The sequence below is a fragment of the Spinacia oleracea genome, chromosome 2 (assembly GCF_020520425.1).
Source record: "Spinacia oleracea cultivar Varoflay chromosome 2, BTI_SOV_V1, whole genome shotgun sequence".
Taxonomy (NCBI): Eukaryota; Viridiplantae; Streptophyta; class Magnoliopsida; order Caryophyllales; family Amaranthaceae; genus Spinacia; species Spinacia oleracea.
Genome location: NC_079488.1, coordinates 107,168,813 through 107,183,348, shown reverse-complemented (window position 1 = coordinate 107,183,348; position 14,536 = coordinate 107,168,813). Strand labels below are relative to the sequence as shown.

Below are 14,536 nucleotides of genomic sequence, written 5' to 3'. Positions count from 1 at the left end.
TTGGAGCAAGAGAGGCTAAGAGTGACCTTCTTTTCAATAAGAGCTAGCTCTTAGATTTTCTCATTCCCTAAGAGTGGATTAAGAGTTAGTCACTATAAATGTTCTAGTGGTTAGTTGTAACTTGTAAGAGTAAGGTAATAGGTACATAATAATAGATGTAAAATCTAAATTAGTGAACAATTACAAAACATACTACTATGTGGTTGCAATTTTCTATCAAAAACTGATTGTACTTTATACATGATACAATTAAGGGTATATTTTTGCTTATATGCTTAATAACACGGATAAAAAAAAAGTGCTTTGGTTGGAGCCAATCCAAGGTAATCTCAGTGATTGAGAAAATTTTCAAATCAAATGGCATTTTCGTAAATAATTGATGATTTTATTACGAAAATGCCATTAAATGTGGGTTAAAGTACAATGACATGTCATCAAATGTAGGCCACATGTACGGTTATTATTGTATTTTCATAATACATCAACAACTATATACTTCAGCAATCTACACCTATAAATATAGGTCAATCACTTACCAATAAACTACATTGCATTTTAGTAATTCATCAGCAATCATATAATATACTGTCAACGACAAGTGGTATACAATCAACACCAAATAATATACAGTCATTAACTATAAATATACAGTCAACATTTAACGTTATACCACCTACAGTTTTCAAGCAAAATACTTACGAAAATGTCATATAATTGAAAATTTTCTCCAATCATTGAAATTAACTCGGAATTTCTCCTTTGGTTGTATGGTGTACATCTCCTAGTTGATGGGACAAAACATCACTCTTTTGGTAACTTTTATAAAATGATACCCAAAAAAGCAAAAGGCATAAAAAACAATGGTCATTGCTTTGCTACACAATAGCACAATCCCAGGACATCATAAGTTGCTCCAAAAGTTACCAAGCAAGAGTACATCTTAAGTTGGGATCTCCATTTCCCCCCACCCCCAACCCCCACCGTTACGATAGTGAGGGAGTTTGTCACCTTGTCAAATGTCAATGACATAGATTAGTTTCATACTTTCATTGTACATTTTCAAGAGTCAATTTTTTATATATATTTCTTTTTATCCCAATTTACTCGCCGCACTAGAAAATTTACAAAGGTTTATGGGACAAGTCTTTGTATACTACATATTTTAATAGAAAAGTAGATGCGATGAAAGGAAGTAGAATAACTTATTAATTGAATGAGAATGCATGTTAGGTTATGACTTTTGGTAATAAGAAGAAAGAAGTAATAAAATATTAATGAGTTTATACCACGAAGGAAGTGTGACAATTGCATTAGAAAGAAAATACATAAAATGTATGACAATTAAATTCGAACATAACATGTAACCTTTATGATAAAAATAGTTTATCGTCGTCTTCATAAAGGTTGCAATTAAAAAAAACAAAAAAATTGTCTTTCTATAACAATCTTATTTTATTCCATGTATAAAATGGTTAATATTTTACTTTAGAAATCGTTTATCTTTCTCACTAAAATCTCTTCTACCTTATGTTCAAACCTAAACATACTCCATTTGTCACTTGAAAATTGCCCATATTAAATTTACTTTATTTAGTAACATGTGTGGGCGAGGAGAGAGATAGAAATATATAAAGAGTGGGAGAGAGAGCGCATAAGTGGAAAAATATATCAAATGTAGTATGAAAAAAACTCTTAACGGAAATTCTAAAATGGCGTATGCGTCGATTTTTCTAGTTTACAGTTTGGTCTGATTTTTCTGATATGAAATGCTTTTTCTTAGCCTAATCTATTTTTTTTGTCTAAACTGATCTTATTTACTATTCTATATGTCACACTTGTAGTCAATAAAAATAAGGTGAAGGAGGGACAAGAACTAATTGGTGAATTCCACATCGTCAAAAATGGTATTGGGACAAGAACTGAACAGGCCCAAAGAGGCCCATAAAGAAAAGCACCTGGGGATATGGAAGGATGGTAGTTTTTAGCAAAAAAAATGGGGATTTGGGGATTCCTTTTTTCTCTCTCCTTCTTTCCAAAAACCATCCACTCTGACTCTTTGAGTACAAGAGCTGAAGATGGAGGGAGGTAGAGGTTTCAAATCAAACCCAGAAATCAAATAAATTACTTAATGTGAGTTTTTTGTTGAAGTGGGTAAAAAAAAAAGAGGGTTGTGATCTGGGAAATTGGGTGTTTGTAAAAAATGGATATTGATAGCATAGAGTGTGTATCATCCATAGATATGGATGAAGATGAGATTATACAACAATATCACCACCCTTTTTCATCATCAAAAGCTCCACACAATCACATCATCAACAATGGCGTCCTTAATCCCACCATTCACCCAGCTACTAGTGTTCATGAGCTTCTTGAGTGTCCTGTTTGTACCAATTCTATGTATCCTCCTATTCACCAGGTTCTATTTTTGTCCTTCTAAATTTCTGGACTTTGTTGCCCATGTATTTTCCTGTCTGGATTTGTTTGATTTTGTGGATTTATTGGTTGTTTGGTAGTACTGTCTGAATTTTGACAAAGGGTTGAATTTGCTACAAAATTGTAGTTATTGATTTGTAGGGTTTTGATTCTATTTACTCTAGAGGATCTAATCATGAGAATTTATGACATGGTTTCTGAAGTTGTTGTTAATTTTAAGGAAATTGCTGAATTTGGTGCAGTTTATAATGTTCTTTGACCTGAATGTTGAACATCAATGTATTTATCTGTCTAGTTGGATGAAGGAAATGGTCAAGAAGGTCGGATTAGGGGTGAAGTTTGGGGCATGGGATTATCGCCTTTTGTGAAGATATCATTGTTTTTTTTTCCTGAAACAGTCTTTCTATATTATTGAATCATTGATTGGTTAGAGGCAAGAGCCAAGAGGTAAGCTACTCCCTCTTTACTTCCCTAGATCCCTGGAACAGAAAGACTGATATTGGAGACCTTGTATTTGCTATGATACCGCTTTCTAATTTTGGAGACAGTGTTAGTTAATACATGTGGTTTAGATTTTGGATTTTGTCTTTAAAGTGGCAATGTGGGAAGGAGAGTATGGGGGTATTATGAATAATCAGTGGTATGTCTAAAATAAATATCGATGGGAAGAGCGAGAAAAGCCTTGTTGTGTATAGTTGCTGGACTAGTTGTTCAGTAATGGCCATGAGATAGTAGCTTCCTATAATAGACTACACAATGCCTAGTATATCCTGGAGAGTGCAGACTATCAGATGGGGGAAAATTTTGGTACTATTGAAGGACCTGAATGGTCCTTGTGAAGTTCTGGAATTTCTCAAACTTCAGAAGGTTTAGACTTTTAGATGCAGTTAGAAATTTATAAGCTCAAAGAGTCAAAGGTATGAGTTTCTCACATGATTAAAGGAATGGTAGAATACAGTGAAATTCATACCACCAAATCATAGGAATACCCAGAAACATATAATACAAACTCTTTGTATAGGACTCCACAATGAAACAATTCAATTGATCAAGATGTACACCAGTAGGCAAACAGTAAATCTTATTCCATAGTCTAATTATTACGCCGAGTGAGCTTTTCAGGGCTAAGGCGAGGTGTGAAAGAAAACAAGAGAAGGTTACTTCTAGTGGACTAATTCTTTTAGTAAGGCATGGAGTTAGACATATGGGCTGCTTCTTTAGGCCCCCTTTCATGGAATTAGTTCTTGTAATTGCGCAGATCTGGAGTATAGATGTGTGTGACTGTAGTATTTCACCAACTTGATCATAAATTTGGCAGGCCATTTACTTACTGTTCATGATCTGAATTTGTAGGACAAGTCTATTACTTTATATTCTCTCTGATCCCCTACTCGTCTTTTATTTGGAATATGCCCTTCTGTTGGTTTAAATAATTCATTTGACCAAAATGTGGCCCTAATTTTCCGAGCAGAGTTGGAACCTTGATCTTTGTGGCTGTAGTTTATCTGTGTTAATAATTGGTGTAATATGTCAAGGGTTATCCGTCTATTTTCCCTCCACACCACCCATGTCACAAGGGAAGAATGTCACCCATTCACTCTCATGCTATTCACTGTAAAAAAATTGTGCTTCCCCTTGCTAATCCAGCTGTTTGAGAAACACAGCAATTATGCTGTTGTATGTTATTCTCATATAGATATTGGGAATTTTGTTGTGTTTACCTTGGTGATAAATATCTTTTCTTCTGAAATCTAGCATATGTTAAGATATCATGAATTTTCTAACATTATGATTTCTACAGTGCCGAAATGGGCATACACTTTGTTCCACCTGTAAAACACGTGTACAAAATCGATGCCCCACCTGTCGTCAGGAACTTGGGGATATAAGATGTCTAGCATTGGAAAAAGTTGCTGAATCACTTGAGCTTCCTTGCAAATACTATTCATTTGGTTGCCCAGAGATCTTTCCCTACTACAGCAAAGTTAAACATGAAGCCATATGTAACTTCAGGCCGTACAATTGTCCATATGCTGGATCCGAGTGTTCTGCCTCCGGGGATATACCTTATCTCGTGACTCACTTGAGGGATGATCACAAGGTCGACATGCATTCTGGATGTACATTTAATCATCGTTACGTGAAGTCTAATCCACGTGAGGTGGAAAATGCTACATGGATGCTAACTGTAAGTTCATTTACCCTACCATTAGCATATACATATTGACATAAGCATCCGCATTGACCAGTAATTTCATTTGCTTTTCATAAGTATTGTTTGGTATCAAGGTTACCAAATCGGGATTCTACTTTGAATCGGAAAGGACTCTTAGAATCGAATCGTGAAATCAACTAAGATTTTACGAACAAGTATGATCCATATTTTATTTTTAAATTTCATTGAAAATGCTCATACTTCCTCCGTTCCGTAAATATCGCACCATCTTGTTTTTTACACTATTCACACTAGACTTTTTGATCATCTTTTGTGATTCATACCTAAGAAAGATTGTACTCATGTAAGATCTTGTTATATTCGTATCGGTATATATTTTCTAAATATCAACTTTTTATAATTTTAACTTATGCATAATTCGAGACATTAAGAGTCAAAGTGTGTCTTGAAAAAACTAAAAGTCAACCATGGTGCAATGTTTAAGGAACGGATGAAGTATTATTATAGTAGGTGAGAAGGTTAATAATTGAAATATAGTTGTTTACTAGCTAAAAAGCAATAATTAACAACATTTATCCATCAATAACTTTCCTAGCGTGATTCAAATCATGAGGTTTTCGCTAGTCAAGAAAAAAGTGTAGAATCGTAAGACAATATTACGGTTCTACGATTTGAATCGCGATTTTAATAACCATGCTTGTTATACAATATAAATATCAATTTTCTTATTCCCTTTCCTAGGTTTTCCACTGTTTTGGTCAATATTTCTGCCTCCATTTCGAAGCATTTCAACTTGGCATGGCACCTGTATATATGGCGTTCCTTCGGTTCATGGGGGATGAGATGGAAGCTAGGAATTATAGCTACAGCCTTGAAGTCGGGGGTTATGGCCGAAAACTGACGTGGGAGGGAACCCCTAGAAGTGTAAGAGACAGCCATAGAAAAGTAAGGGACAGTCATGATGGTCTTATAATACAGAGAAACATGGCACTCTTCTTTTCCGGAGGAGACCGCAAGGAACTCAAGTTGCGGGTAACTGGACGCATATGGAAGGAACAGCAGAACCCGGATGGTGGAGCCTGCATTCCAAATCTGTGCAGCTAATAGTTGGTTCCAAATCCAGTCTTCTGTTTGGGATAATTGTAATTTGGTTAACAAAGTATATAGACGTGTTGTGTAATCACTTGTATGGAATGTGTGTATGTTAATTAGATGTAGCTGCTGTTTCGTAAGATTGTTTTAACTAATTCAACTTTCGCCGTTGAAAATGGCTAATAATTTTCAGTACTTTTGTTTCCCCCTTCGTGACTTGTTAGATTATGTTGTCAACTGCTTCAGATTTCCAGCTTCAAAGTTGTGTCTGAATCGTCTACGAACTAATATCTCCTTGTTAGCACTCCGTAATAAGGTTCTCTTGGCGTGTTGTATGTGTATATCAATGATTTCTATACGTAATTATGTTTAACAAATTACTCACAAATGCAATAACACATTTCTCTTTAAATGGCGGCCCAGAAGTGGTTCCGGCTGTCATCTCTGTGTGGCCCAATACTACAAAATAAATAAAAATTTATCACCTCCGACGACGAAACGGGCATCATGGCCGACGACCACGACGTTGAAAGAACGTCGTCGTCCATGATGGTGAAGGAGGTTCGGTTGATTATGGGTGCGTGGACATGATTATGGTGGTGTTGGGGTGGTGTGGATGGTGGAGTACGGGACTGCTCATGTGGTGGTGTGGATGGTGGGCTGCTCTTGTGTGGGACGGCAGGTGATGGAGAGAAGCAGGGGCTGCGTTGGTGGTGGTGCAATATAGTACTAAAAAAAGTGCTCTTGAAAAACTTGTCCGAAAATTGGAGATTGACTGCTGGAAATTTGAGAGTCAAAACTTGAGGTGAAAAGTGAAGAAGGTGGGGTGACTTTTTATAAGGGTAAAATCGGACGTCGAAAATCGATACACAGTAAAAATGCCCCTGAATTTGGCTTGTACTCCGTAGTCCGTATAGATCATTCTCCTTCGCATTGTACCACCCGCCAAACTGATGTGAGGACTTAAGCCAGGGTTTAAGCCAAATTCGTCTCCCCCAATTTTCTCTCTCCATGTAATCTCTTCAGCTTCTCTTTCAATGGAGTTTCATACCTCCTCATTTCTAGCCAAACCCCATTTTCCATCCTCAATCTCACCTTTCTTACCTCCATCTTCACTCACAACTCTCACCAAGAAAACCCCTTTTAAATTCCGCAAAACCCACCTCAAATCCTTCCCAAACCCACCTTTTTCGACTAATTTGCCACTCCAAAAAACCAAAAAATCTCACATTGCTGCTCGTTTCGGCCGACCCACAAAGCGCAGGAACTCTCTAAGGAAGAAGCTCACTGGTGGTGACTCACAGGTGCGTCAAAACCCTCAAAACATTATTGACCCAGTTCATCATTTTGTTGATAATCAAGTTTCTGATTTGAATTTAAGTAGTGATAGATTGGAAAGGGTTACTGGGGAAATTGGTAGTTCTCAAATTGATTTTGAAAGTAGTAATTTAGGGAATTCTAAGAAATTTGGGGAATCTGTTTTGTGGAATAAATTGGAGGGTTGGGTTGATCAGTATAAGAAAGATATTGAGTTTTGGGGAATTGGGTCTAATCCTATTTTCACTGTTTTTCAAGACTTTGATGGTAATGCTGAGCGAGTTGTGGTTGATGAGGATGAAATTTTGAAGAGGAGTGGAGTTGAGCCGTTGTATTATAAGAAAGAGAGTGATTTAGGAGATTTTTATGAAGTGAATTCGAAGATTTCGCATGCCAAGTTTTTAGCTAAAGAAATAGAGAGTGGGAAGAATGTAATTCCTAGGAATAGTTCTGTTGCTAAATTTGTGGTTTCTGGGGAGAAATCTGATGTTGTTAGTAGAATTAGGAGCTTGATTGTCCCGCCAAAGTCACTAGCAAAGGCCTCAAAGGTTGGCATTGCTGTGGTTTGTGGTTTTGCATTTGTTTGGATGATCAGAAAGTTGTTTAGTTTAGGAGGAAAGGAGACGGAGATGTCGAGTTTTGAGAAGGAAATGTTGAGGAGAAAGATGAAGTCGAGAATGGGGAAGGAGAAGGTGCAGAAGGGTAGTGTTGAAGTCATGGAAAAACCATCTGAAATGCCTACTGTGTTCACTGAAAGGCCTAGTCTTGATAAGGAGGAGGTGTTGAATAGCATTAGGGAATCAAAAGGGTCAAATAATGGTCTGGTTGTTCAAGATGTTGGTGGTGTTCGGGAGACTGCATCCATTGATGTGGATGTTAAGATTCGGGAAATACAGATGATGGCAAGACATGCACGTGAGATTGAGAAAGGAGAAAGCTCTCCAAGTGAAGGGGGTGAATTGGATGAACAAGCACCCAATATTTTAAGTGAAGAATCTACAGAGGAACTTGATGAAGATGTTTCAGAGGAACATGATGAAGGTGACACGAATCCCACGAATAAAGTTTTAAGTGAAGAATCTGCAGAGACAAGGATTTTCAATGGCGCTCTAGGGATGGAAATCTTAGGCAACCACGAAAAACAAAGTGGCAGTTCTCAATTCATCAGTAAAGAGGTTTCTGAGGGGAATGAGGATGTGGAGCCCCATAGCATTTCGAATGGTAGGATTTCGAATGGTGATTCAAAAACCCAAGCTAATAGTCTTATTCAGAGCCATGATATTTTAAGTTCATCAAACTTAACTGAAGGGAGCCAACTAAACCCATCAAAGAAAACACCTGTGAGAAGGAAACCAAAAATCATACGCTCCGTAAAAGAAGCTAGAGAGTATCTCTTGCAGAAACATGATAAAGAATCTCGAGTTGGTGATATTCCTACCACAGCTGCTGCAGAAGATGAGAGAATGGACAATTGTTTCAGACAGAGGCTAGAAGAGGGTGACAAGGCATTAAAATCTTTTGATGCAGACAGGGAAGTGGACTCCGTCCCTGCTCTTAAAGTTTCTGGGTATTATGCTGTAAAAAGAAATGATGGTTTGGCAACTGATACTAATGGATTAAAGCTAGAAGCAGATACGAGTAGTATATTGTCGCAGAACAGACTTTCTGATCCACCAAGTGTTGAAAACTCAGGTGTCGATAGTGCAGTAAATTTGGTTAAAACTATGAAGATTAGTGAGATGTTCAAGCCCAGTGATTCACGTGGAAGTTCAAACTTTATTCCTGGTGAAAATGATGTATTGGATGCTAGTCCAGAAGCAAATAAACCCCACTTAGCTGAACTAAGATCGGAAGAAGTAGATACATTGGACGGAACGCCCAAGCCTACTGATCTGAGTAAAACATCAGACCTTGATTCTGGACGAAATGCATTTCATAATACCAATAAGTTGACAAAAGAAGCAGGTGTTCCTTATGAAAATGTCATCGATGATGCCAATCTACAGAAAAAGGTTTATCTCTCTAATGGCAATGGTAATGTCAAACATGATGAAATGAATAAAACACCCAATCCTACCAAAGAGAGTGAGATCGTTGTTCCTGCTGCTGTTAGAAGAGATCTAGATGGTTTTGATTCCGAGAAAAAAGAATTTCTTCCAAGAGAGATAAATGATGAAATTGATCACAAAGAAGAGTTGTTTGCTAATAAAGAGAATTGGTTGGAGAAAAACTTTCATGAAGTCGAGCCTATTGTGAAGAAAATAGGTAGTGGATTCAGGGACAATTACAATGTGGCTAGAGAGAAAATAAAACAGGAGGTGGATACAGAATTGGACTTGATGACACTTGGGTCTATTACGAATGACACCGAGCTTGAGTGGATGCAGGATGATAAACTTAAAGAAATCGTTTTCAGAGTTCGAGATAACGAGTTGGCTGGGCGAGATCCCTTCAATTCTATGGACCCTGAAGACAAAGTTGCATTTTATAAGGGCCTTGACAGTAAAGTTGAAAAAGTGAATCAGGAATTATCAATTCTGCATGAATGGCTCCATTCAAATATTGAGAATGTTGATTATGGAGCAGGTATTATATTCTTTTACCTATTCTGATCATGGATCCTTTTCCATTGCTTAAATCATACCTTGTGTATTTTAGTAACTTATGCTTGTGGTTTATAAACTTTTTGATCTGCTTCAAGTTTGGATTTTTGTTTTTTTCACAATAGATAGTTCAAATAACCGCATTTTAAGTGGCACATCCAATGAGTTGCTGTGCCATTTGAATTGCATTGGCTCATAGTACGTGAAAAGTGTTATTTGTTTCTGAAATTAGATGCATATTAACTCAATTCTCTCAAATTCATAATTTCTGCAGATGGTATCAGCATATATGATCCACCAGAAAAGGTTATACCCCGATGGAAAGGTCCACCACTGGATAACATTTCCGAAATTCTGAATAATAGCGGAAATCAACAACAGGTGGAATCATCTCTTCAAAAGGCGAATGAATCTACGAAATCTGATTCTATTGAGACATCCCAGGAAGCCTCTACCTCAAATTCACCCAGCAGAGAAAAGATATCTAAAATTTCAAAGACTGTAATAGAGGCAAGTGATGGTTCAATTAAACCTGGCAAAAGGTCTGGGAAAGAGTTCTGGAAGCACACAAAGAAATGGTCTCGTGGATTTGTGGAATCCTATAATGCAGAGGCTGATCCGGAGGTGAAATCTGTCATGAAGGATATAGGGAAAGATTTGGATAGGTGGATTACTGAAAAAGAAATAAAAGATGCAGCTGATTTGATGGATAAAATTCCTCAAAAGGGCAAGGAGAACATAGAGAAAAAGTTAAGCAAACTAAGGAGAGAAATGGAAATGTTTGGACCACAAGCTGTAGTAAGCAAGTATCGCGAATATGCTGAAGAGAAGGAAGAAGATTACTTGTGGTGGTTTGATCTTCCTCATTTACTGGTATACAGCTTTGCCCCTGCTCTTTGTTTTCTTTTTGAAAAATTCCTCTATCATCAGAACTTTTCTTTCTCTTGGAAACATTGCACACCCTTTGTTGTAGAATAAATGGGATCTTAGCCATGTCTTGCTTGTCATAATCTTATATGGTTAGGGTTGGATATGAGGATTGCTATGTTTTACTGTATTTGTTATTTGCTAATGTTTGAAGAAGTGCTCTGGAATTGTTCAGCCTGAAAAATAAGTTGTTTTGCTGCTTGCAGTGCATTGAATTGTATACATATGATGGCGAAGACCAAAGGGTTGGATTTTATTCATTAGAAATGGCTATGGATCTTGAGCTCGAACCAAAGCCTCGTCATGTGATTGCCTTTGAAGATACTAGTGACTGCAAGAACTTTTGTTACATTATACAAGCTCATTTGGAGATGATTGGCAAGGGAAAAGCATTCATTGTTCCACAACCTCCCAAGGTATTGTATTGTGTTTCTCATCTCCTTCACAAGTCTTCTTTACCTGTCTTGTAGCCGTTGTAGGTGTTTTCGTATTCCAACCTTTGTGAAGGTCATGTATTTGTGTGCATCGAGGCCTTTAGGTGGGAGGGAGATTTTTGTATTTTGGGGAGTATTTGTTATACTTCATATTATCTGTTTTGGGGGAGCATATTTGTTATACTTCATACCTCATATTAGCTGTTTTTGGTACTGTTAATCAGCCTTGCAACTTGTGCAGGATGTTTTTCGACAAGCTAAAGGAGATGGCTTCGGTGTAACTGTAATTAGGAAAGGGGAAATAAAGCTCAATGTGGATCAAACACTAGAAGAGGTGGAGGAGCTGATTACTGAAATTGGAAGCAAGATGTACCATGATAAGATCATGCGAGAGCGCTCTGTTGATATAAGCTCCTTGATGAAGGGTGTCTTAGGTGTTAGTCCACCCTCTAAGAGGTAACGTTCACATCTCCTTAGATCAGCTCTTATGTTCATCAACACTACGAAAATTTCTGCATTCCCCTTGGAGAGTCTATTTAATTACTGCATTATCATAAACTGTATTAACTGAACAATTTGCTGATCCAGGAAAAGGAAAAAGCGAGCTCGGAAGAAACCCAGTAAATCATGAACACTACCCTTCAGAAGTTTGTATTGAACAATATCAGCTAATTTTTTATATCAGGTATCACCATTAGCCAAGTTATTCAGTTCTTCCTGTTTTACTGATGTCACAATTGCATGTCCCTTTCGGCTTTACTTACCTCTCTACCTTCATCTTCCCTTTTTTTCGAATGCAGGATTTTAAGGAAATATGGAGTGTCACCTTCATTTCTTGTTCAGCATTGGACTGAAGTTTGCCAACAGGGGAGGCAACATAATGTCTCAAACAACAGCTTTGGATGCAGACTGACCAACAAAGTTGTCACTCTAAGTATTGCCTTGTAAAATAGATGTGAGGATTCTTCCTTCATTGTATAGATAGATAAACAAGATGCAATCCATCATTGTCAATTATACAAGTTTCGAAATTTCAATCAAATCTTGTTGCATATAACTACATATCTTACAAGTTACAACACATTGATTGCAGAACTTAGTTCCCCAAATCAGAAACAGAAACAGAAACAGAAACAGCATAATTTGCAGATACCCTAACAAAAACTGAATCATCCTAGAATTACAACACACGAAATCCCTTCCTTTTTTTACATTTGCTAATAATCTTGATTTCGCAAAAAGAAAAAGAAAAAAGTGAAAGAAAGGAATGGAATTGAGTGAGATCAGCAATTATAGCCAAGAACAGAGCCATCTGAGACCTGAATGGTAACCCTACATTGAGCTTCTTTTTCCACATGATGTGAAAACACCTTTAATACTTTAACACTTCCCACTAACTTCATCCTTGTCTCTAGCTCCGTTGTCGGCCCTGGACCGGGAACTGTCCCGGTTCCGGTCCCAGAACCCACATCGGCTGGTAGTCGGAAAGACTTGACATCAAAGGTAGCAGACATGAACTGAGTTCTACCAGCAGCGATGTTTCCTGCTGGGATGTATAAGAAACCAAGGGGTCCGGCGGTGGCGGAGAAGAGCTGCAGAGAGCTGTCGTAGTGGGAGAAGCCGTACCGATTGGGGTTCCGAACGCCGACGTATTGGAAGAAGGTGAAATTCGCGGTGCCGTTTAGGAGAGTGAAGGATGGGAATTTCATGGTGTGGACAGAGATTTGGGGGTTTTGAGGGCGGAAGAGAATGAAGCAGGTCACTACGGCGGCGATGGTGAGGAGGATCAAGAAGGAAGTTGCTAAAAAGCAGGATGCTAAGGTTGTGCCGGATTTTTTAGGCCTTGGGTGGTGGTGGTAGGGGTGGTATGGGTATGGTGGTGATTGTTGTGGGTGTGATGGCTGATGTTGTGGGTATGATGATGGTGACTGGTGTTGTGGGTAAGATGGTGGTTGTTGGGGTGGTTGTAATGGTGGTGGAGTTTGTTGTTGTGGGTGAGGTGGCGGTTGCCGTGGGTGTGATGGTGGTGGTGGTGTTTGTTGTTCTGGGTAAGATGGCGGTTGCCGTGGGTTTGATGGTGGTGGTGTTTGTTGTTCTGGGTACGATGGGGATTGCCGTGGGCGTGATGGTGGTGGTGCTTGTTGTTGTGGGTAAGGGCGTGTTGGTAGTGGTGCATGTTGTTGTGGGTAAGATGGTGGCTGTTGTGGTGGTTGCCGTGGGTTTTCTGGTGGCTGTTGACGTGGTAGCTGCCTTGGGTGTGGTGGTAGTGTTGGTGGCTGCCTTGGATGTGGGGGTGGCTGTTGTGGTAGCTGCCGTGGGTGGGGTGGTGGAGGACACATTTGTGGGATGTGAAGGTGGAGTGAGAGTGGAGAGAAAAGTGGTAGGAAGATTTAGGAAATTTGGTGTTTACTCTTTAGGACACTAGTGTAGTGTCTAGTCCTAACAACAAGGTAGCCAGAGTCGGGAGAATGGGGCCACAAAGCCACATGATGAATGATGAGATTATGAAAATAATGGACACATTTGCTACTTTTTTTTTTCCCCCTTTTACTTTTGTTTTTTACGTTTTTTAGTTCGTTAGTGGGTTAATAACTTAGTTTAGGCTAGAATTTACGTTGATTGTTCAAATTTGAATGGTTGCAATTAAATCATTCAGGAGTTCGGGTTGGATCAGTGTGAAGGTTGAAGTAGTATTTTATTTTATTTGTTGCGAGTGTATTACAAGTGCAATACAATTACAACAGAGGGTAAAGGGATTCAATCAATCAATCCTGAGACCTTTCGTATACAAACCATCAATTTTAACTAGTAGGCTAAGACCTTATTGGTTGCAAGTGTCATAGTTGGTTTGAGTCATGTACATTCATGTTGGGAAAGTTCGGCTTGTGGTATCTTGACTCGCACAAAATACAAATGTGAGTGTGAGTGTGAGTGTTTCAGGCTTAGATTTAAATCGGGTGTTTGAATTTTTTCCCCAGATTTGACTGTTTGGAGTTTAGATTTGATTAGGGTGTTGAGTTTTCATAATTTATACAATAAGTGTTTTTATATCATGTGGAAATTGCTGGTTGAGGACATTATCGTACCTCTGAGTCGCAAGCACAACTGGGAGAGATGGAGTGCAAAGAAGCGAGAATGGAGAAATATAAGTTCAAGAGATAATACATTAATACTCAATAGAAGGACCAGATGTGTAATATGAAACATATTTTGAATAATAGGCTTCATAGCTACCATTTGAACATTTCCCATCTATTTTGTTACTTGCTCCGCATCTTACTTTTCACGAACTATATTTTCATGTACATAGGACCATCAAAAACTATGAAGTATATAGATATCCAATACTTCATCCGTCCATTTTTATTTTTATTTTCTATACAAACCTCGTTTCATAAATACTTTTATGTTACTATTTGCACAAATATTAAGATAAATAAAAAATTAGTTGAATATAATAAAATATGGATAAAGTAAGAAAATTGTGTAAAAAAATAGGTGAATGTAAGAACAAATTAATTAAGTAAAATAAATTACGGAGTAAGTGAAAATTG

At 38.0% G+C, this 14,536-nt stretch overlaps 3 protein-coding genes across 3 annotated transcripts; 2 read left to right on the top strand and 1 right to left on the bottom strand.

Moving 5' to 3' along the window:
- Positions 1–1,990: 1,990 nt before the first annotated feature.
- On the top strand, positions 1,991–5,907 carry LOC110786377 (E3 ubiquitin-protein ligase SINAT5). The gene is made up of 3 exons (XM_021990925.2): positions 1,991–2,416; positions 4,235–4,621; positions 5,351–5,907. Exons 1-3 carry the CDS (start codon positions 2,201–2,203, stop codon positions 5,711–5,713), a joined length of 966 nt encoding a protein of 321 aa, XP_021846617.1. The 5' UTR covers positions 1,991–2,200; the 3' UTR covers positions 5,714–5,907.
- A 718-nt stretch (positions 5,908–6,625) lies between these two features.
- On the top strand, positions 6,626–12,044 carry LOC110786354 (uncharacterized). The gene is made up of 6 exons (XM_021990901.2): positions 6,626–9,604; positions 9,896–10,494; positions 10,755–10,964; positions 11,224–11,438; positions 11,571–11,667; positions 11,783–12,044. The coding sequence occupies exons 1-5, from the start codon at positions 6,739–6,741 to the stop codon at positions 11,611–11,613; spliced, it is 3,933 nt and encodes a 1,310-aa protein (XP_021846593.1). The 5' UTR covers positions 6,626–6,738; the 3' UTR covers positions 11,614–11,667; positions 11,783–12,044.
- Positions 12,045–12,078: 34 nt separating this feature from the next.
- LOC130467700 (uncharacterized) lies at positions 12,079–12,691 on the bottom strand. The gene is made up of 2 exons (XM_056836294.1): positions 12,302–12,691; positions 12,079–12,156 (listed from the first exon to the last, which is right to left on the bottom strand). Exons 1-2 carry the CDS (start codon positions 12,689–12,691, stop codon positions 12,079–12,081), a joined length of 468 nt encoding a protein of 155 aa, XP_056692272.1.
- Between the last annotated feature and the right edge of the window lie 1,845 nt (positions 12,692–14,536).

Bases quoted from the DNA above. Each gene is read 5' to 3' on its own strand.
- LOC110786377 (XM_021990925.2), top strand. From the start codon at position 2,201: ATGGATATTGATAGCATAGAGTGTGTATCATCCATAGATATGGATGAA. The intron at 2,417-4,234 runs GTTCTATTTTTG...TGATTTCTACAG, and splicing joins TGTATCCTCCTATTCACCAG to TGCCGAAATGGGCATACACT. The intron at 4,622-5,350 runs GTAAGTTCATTT...TCCCTTTCCTAG, and splicing joins ATGCTACATGGATGCTAACT to GTTTTCCACTGTTTTGGTCA.
- LOC110786354 (XM_021990901.2), top strand. From the start codon at position 6,739: ATGGAGTTTCATACCTCCTCATTTCTAGCCAAACCCCATTTTCCATCC. The intron at 10,495-10,754 runs GTATACAGCTTT...TGCTGCTTGCAG, and splicing joins TTGATCTTCCTCATTTACTG to TGCATTGAATTGTATACATA. The intron at 10,965-11,223 runs GTATTGTATTGT...CAACTTGTGCAG, and splicing joins TTGTTCCACAACCTCCCAAG to GATGTTTTTCGACAAGCTAA.
- LOC130467700 (XM_056836294.1), bottom strand. From the start codon at position 12,691: ATGAAATTCCCATCCTTCACTCTCCTAAACGGCACCGCGAATTTCACC. The intron at 12,157-12,301 runs GTCTCAGATGGC...TTGTAATTCTAG, and splicing joins AATGTAGGGTTACCATTCAG to GATGATTCAGTTTTTGTTAG.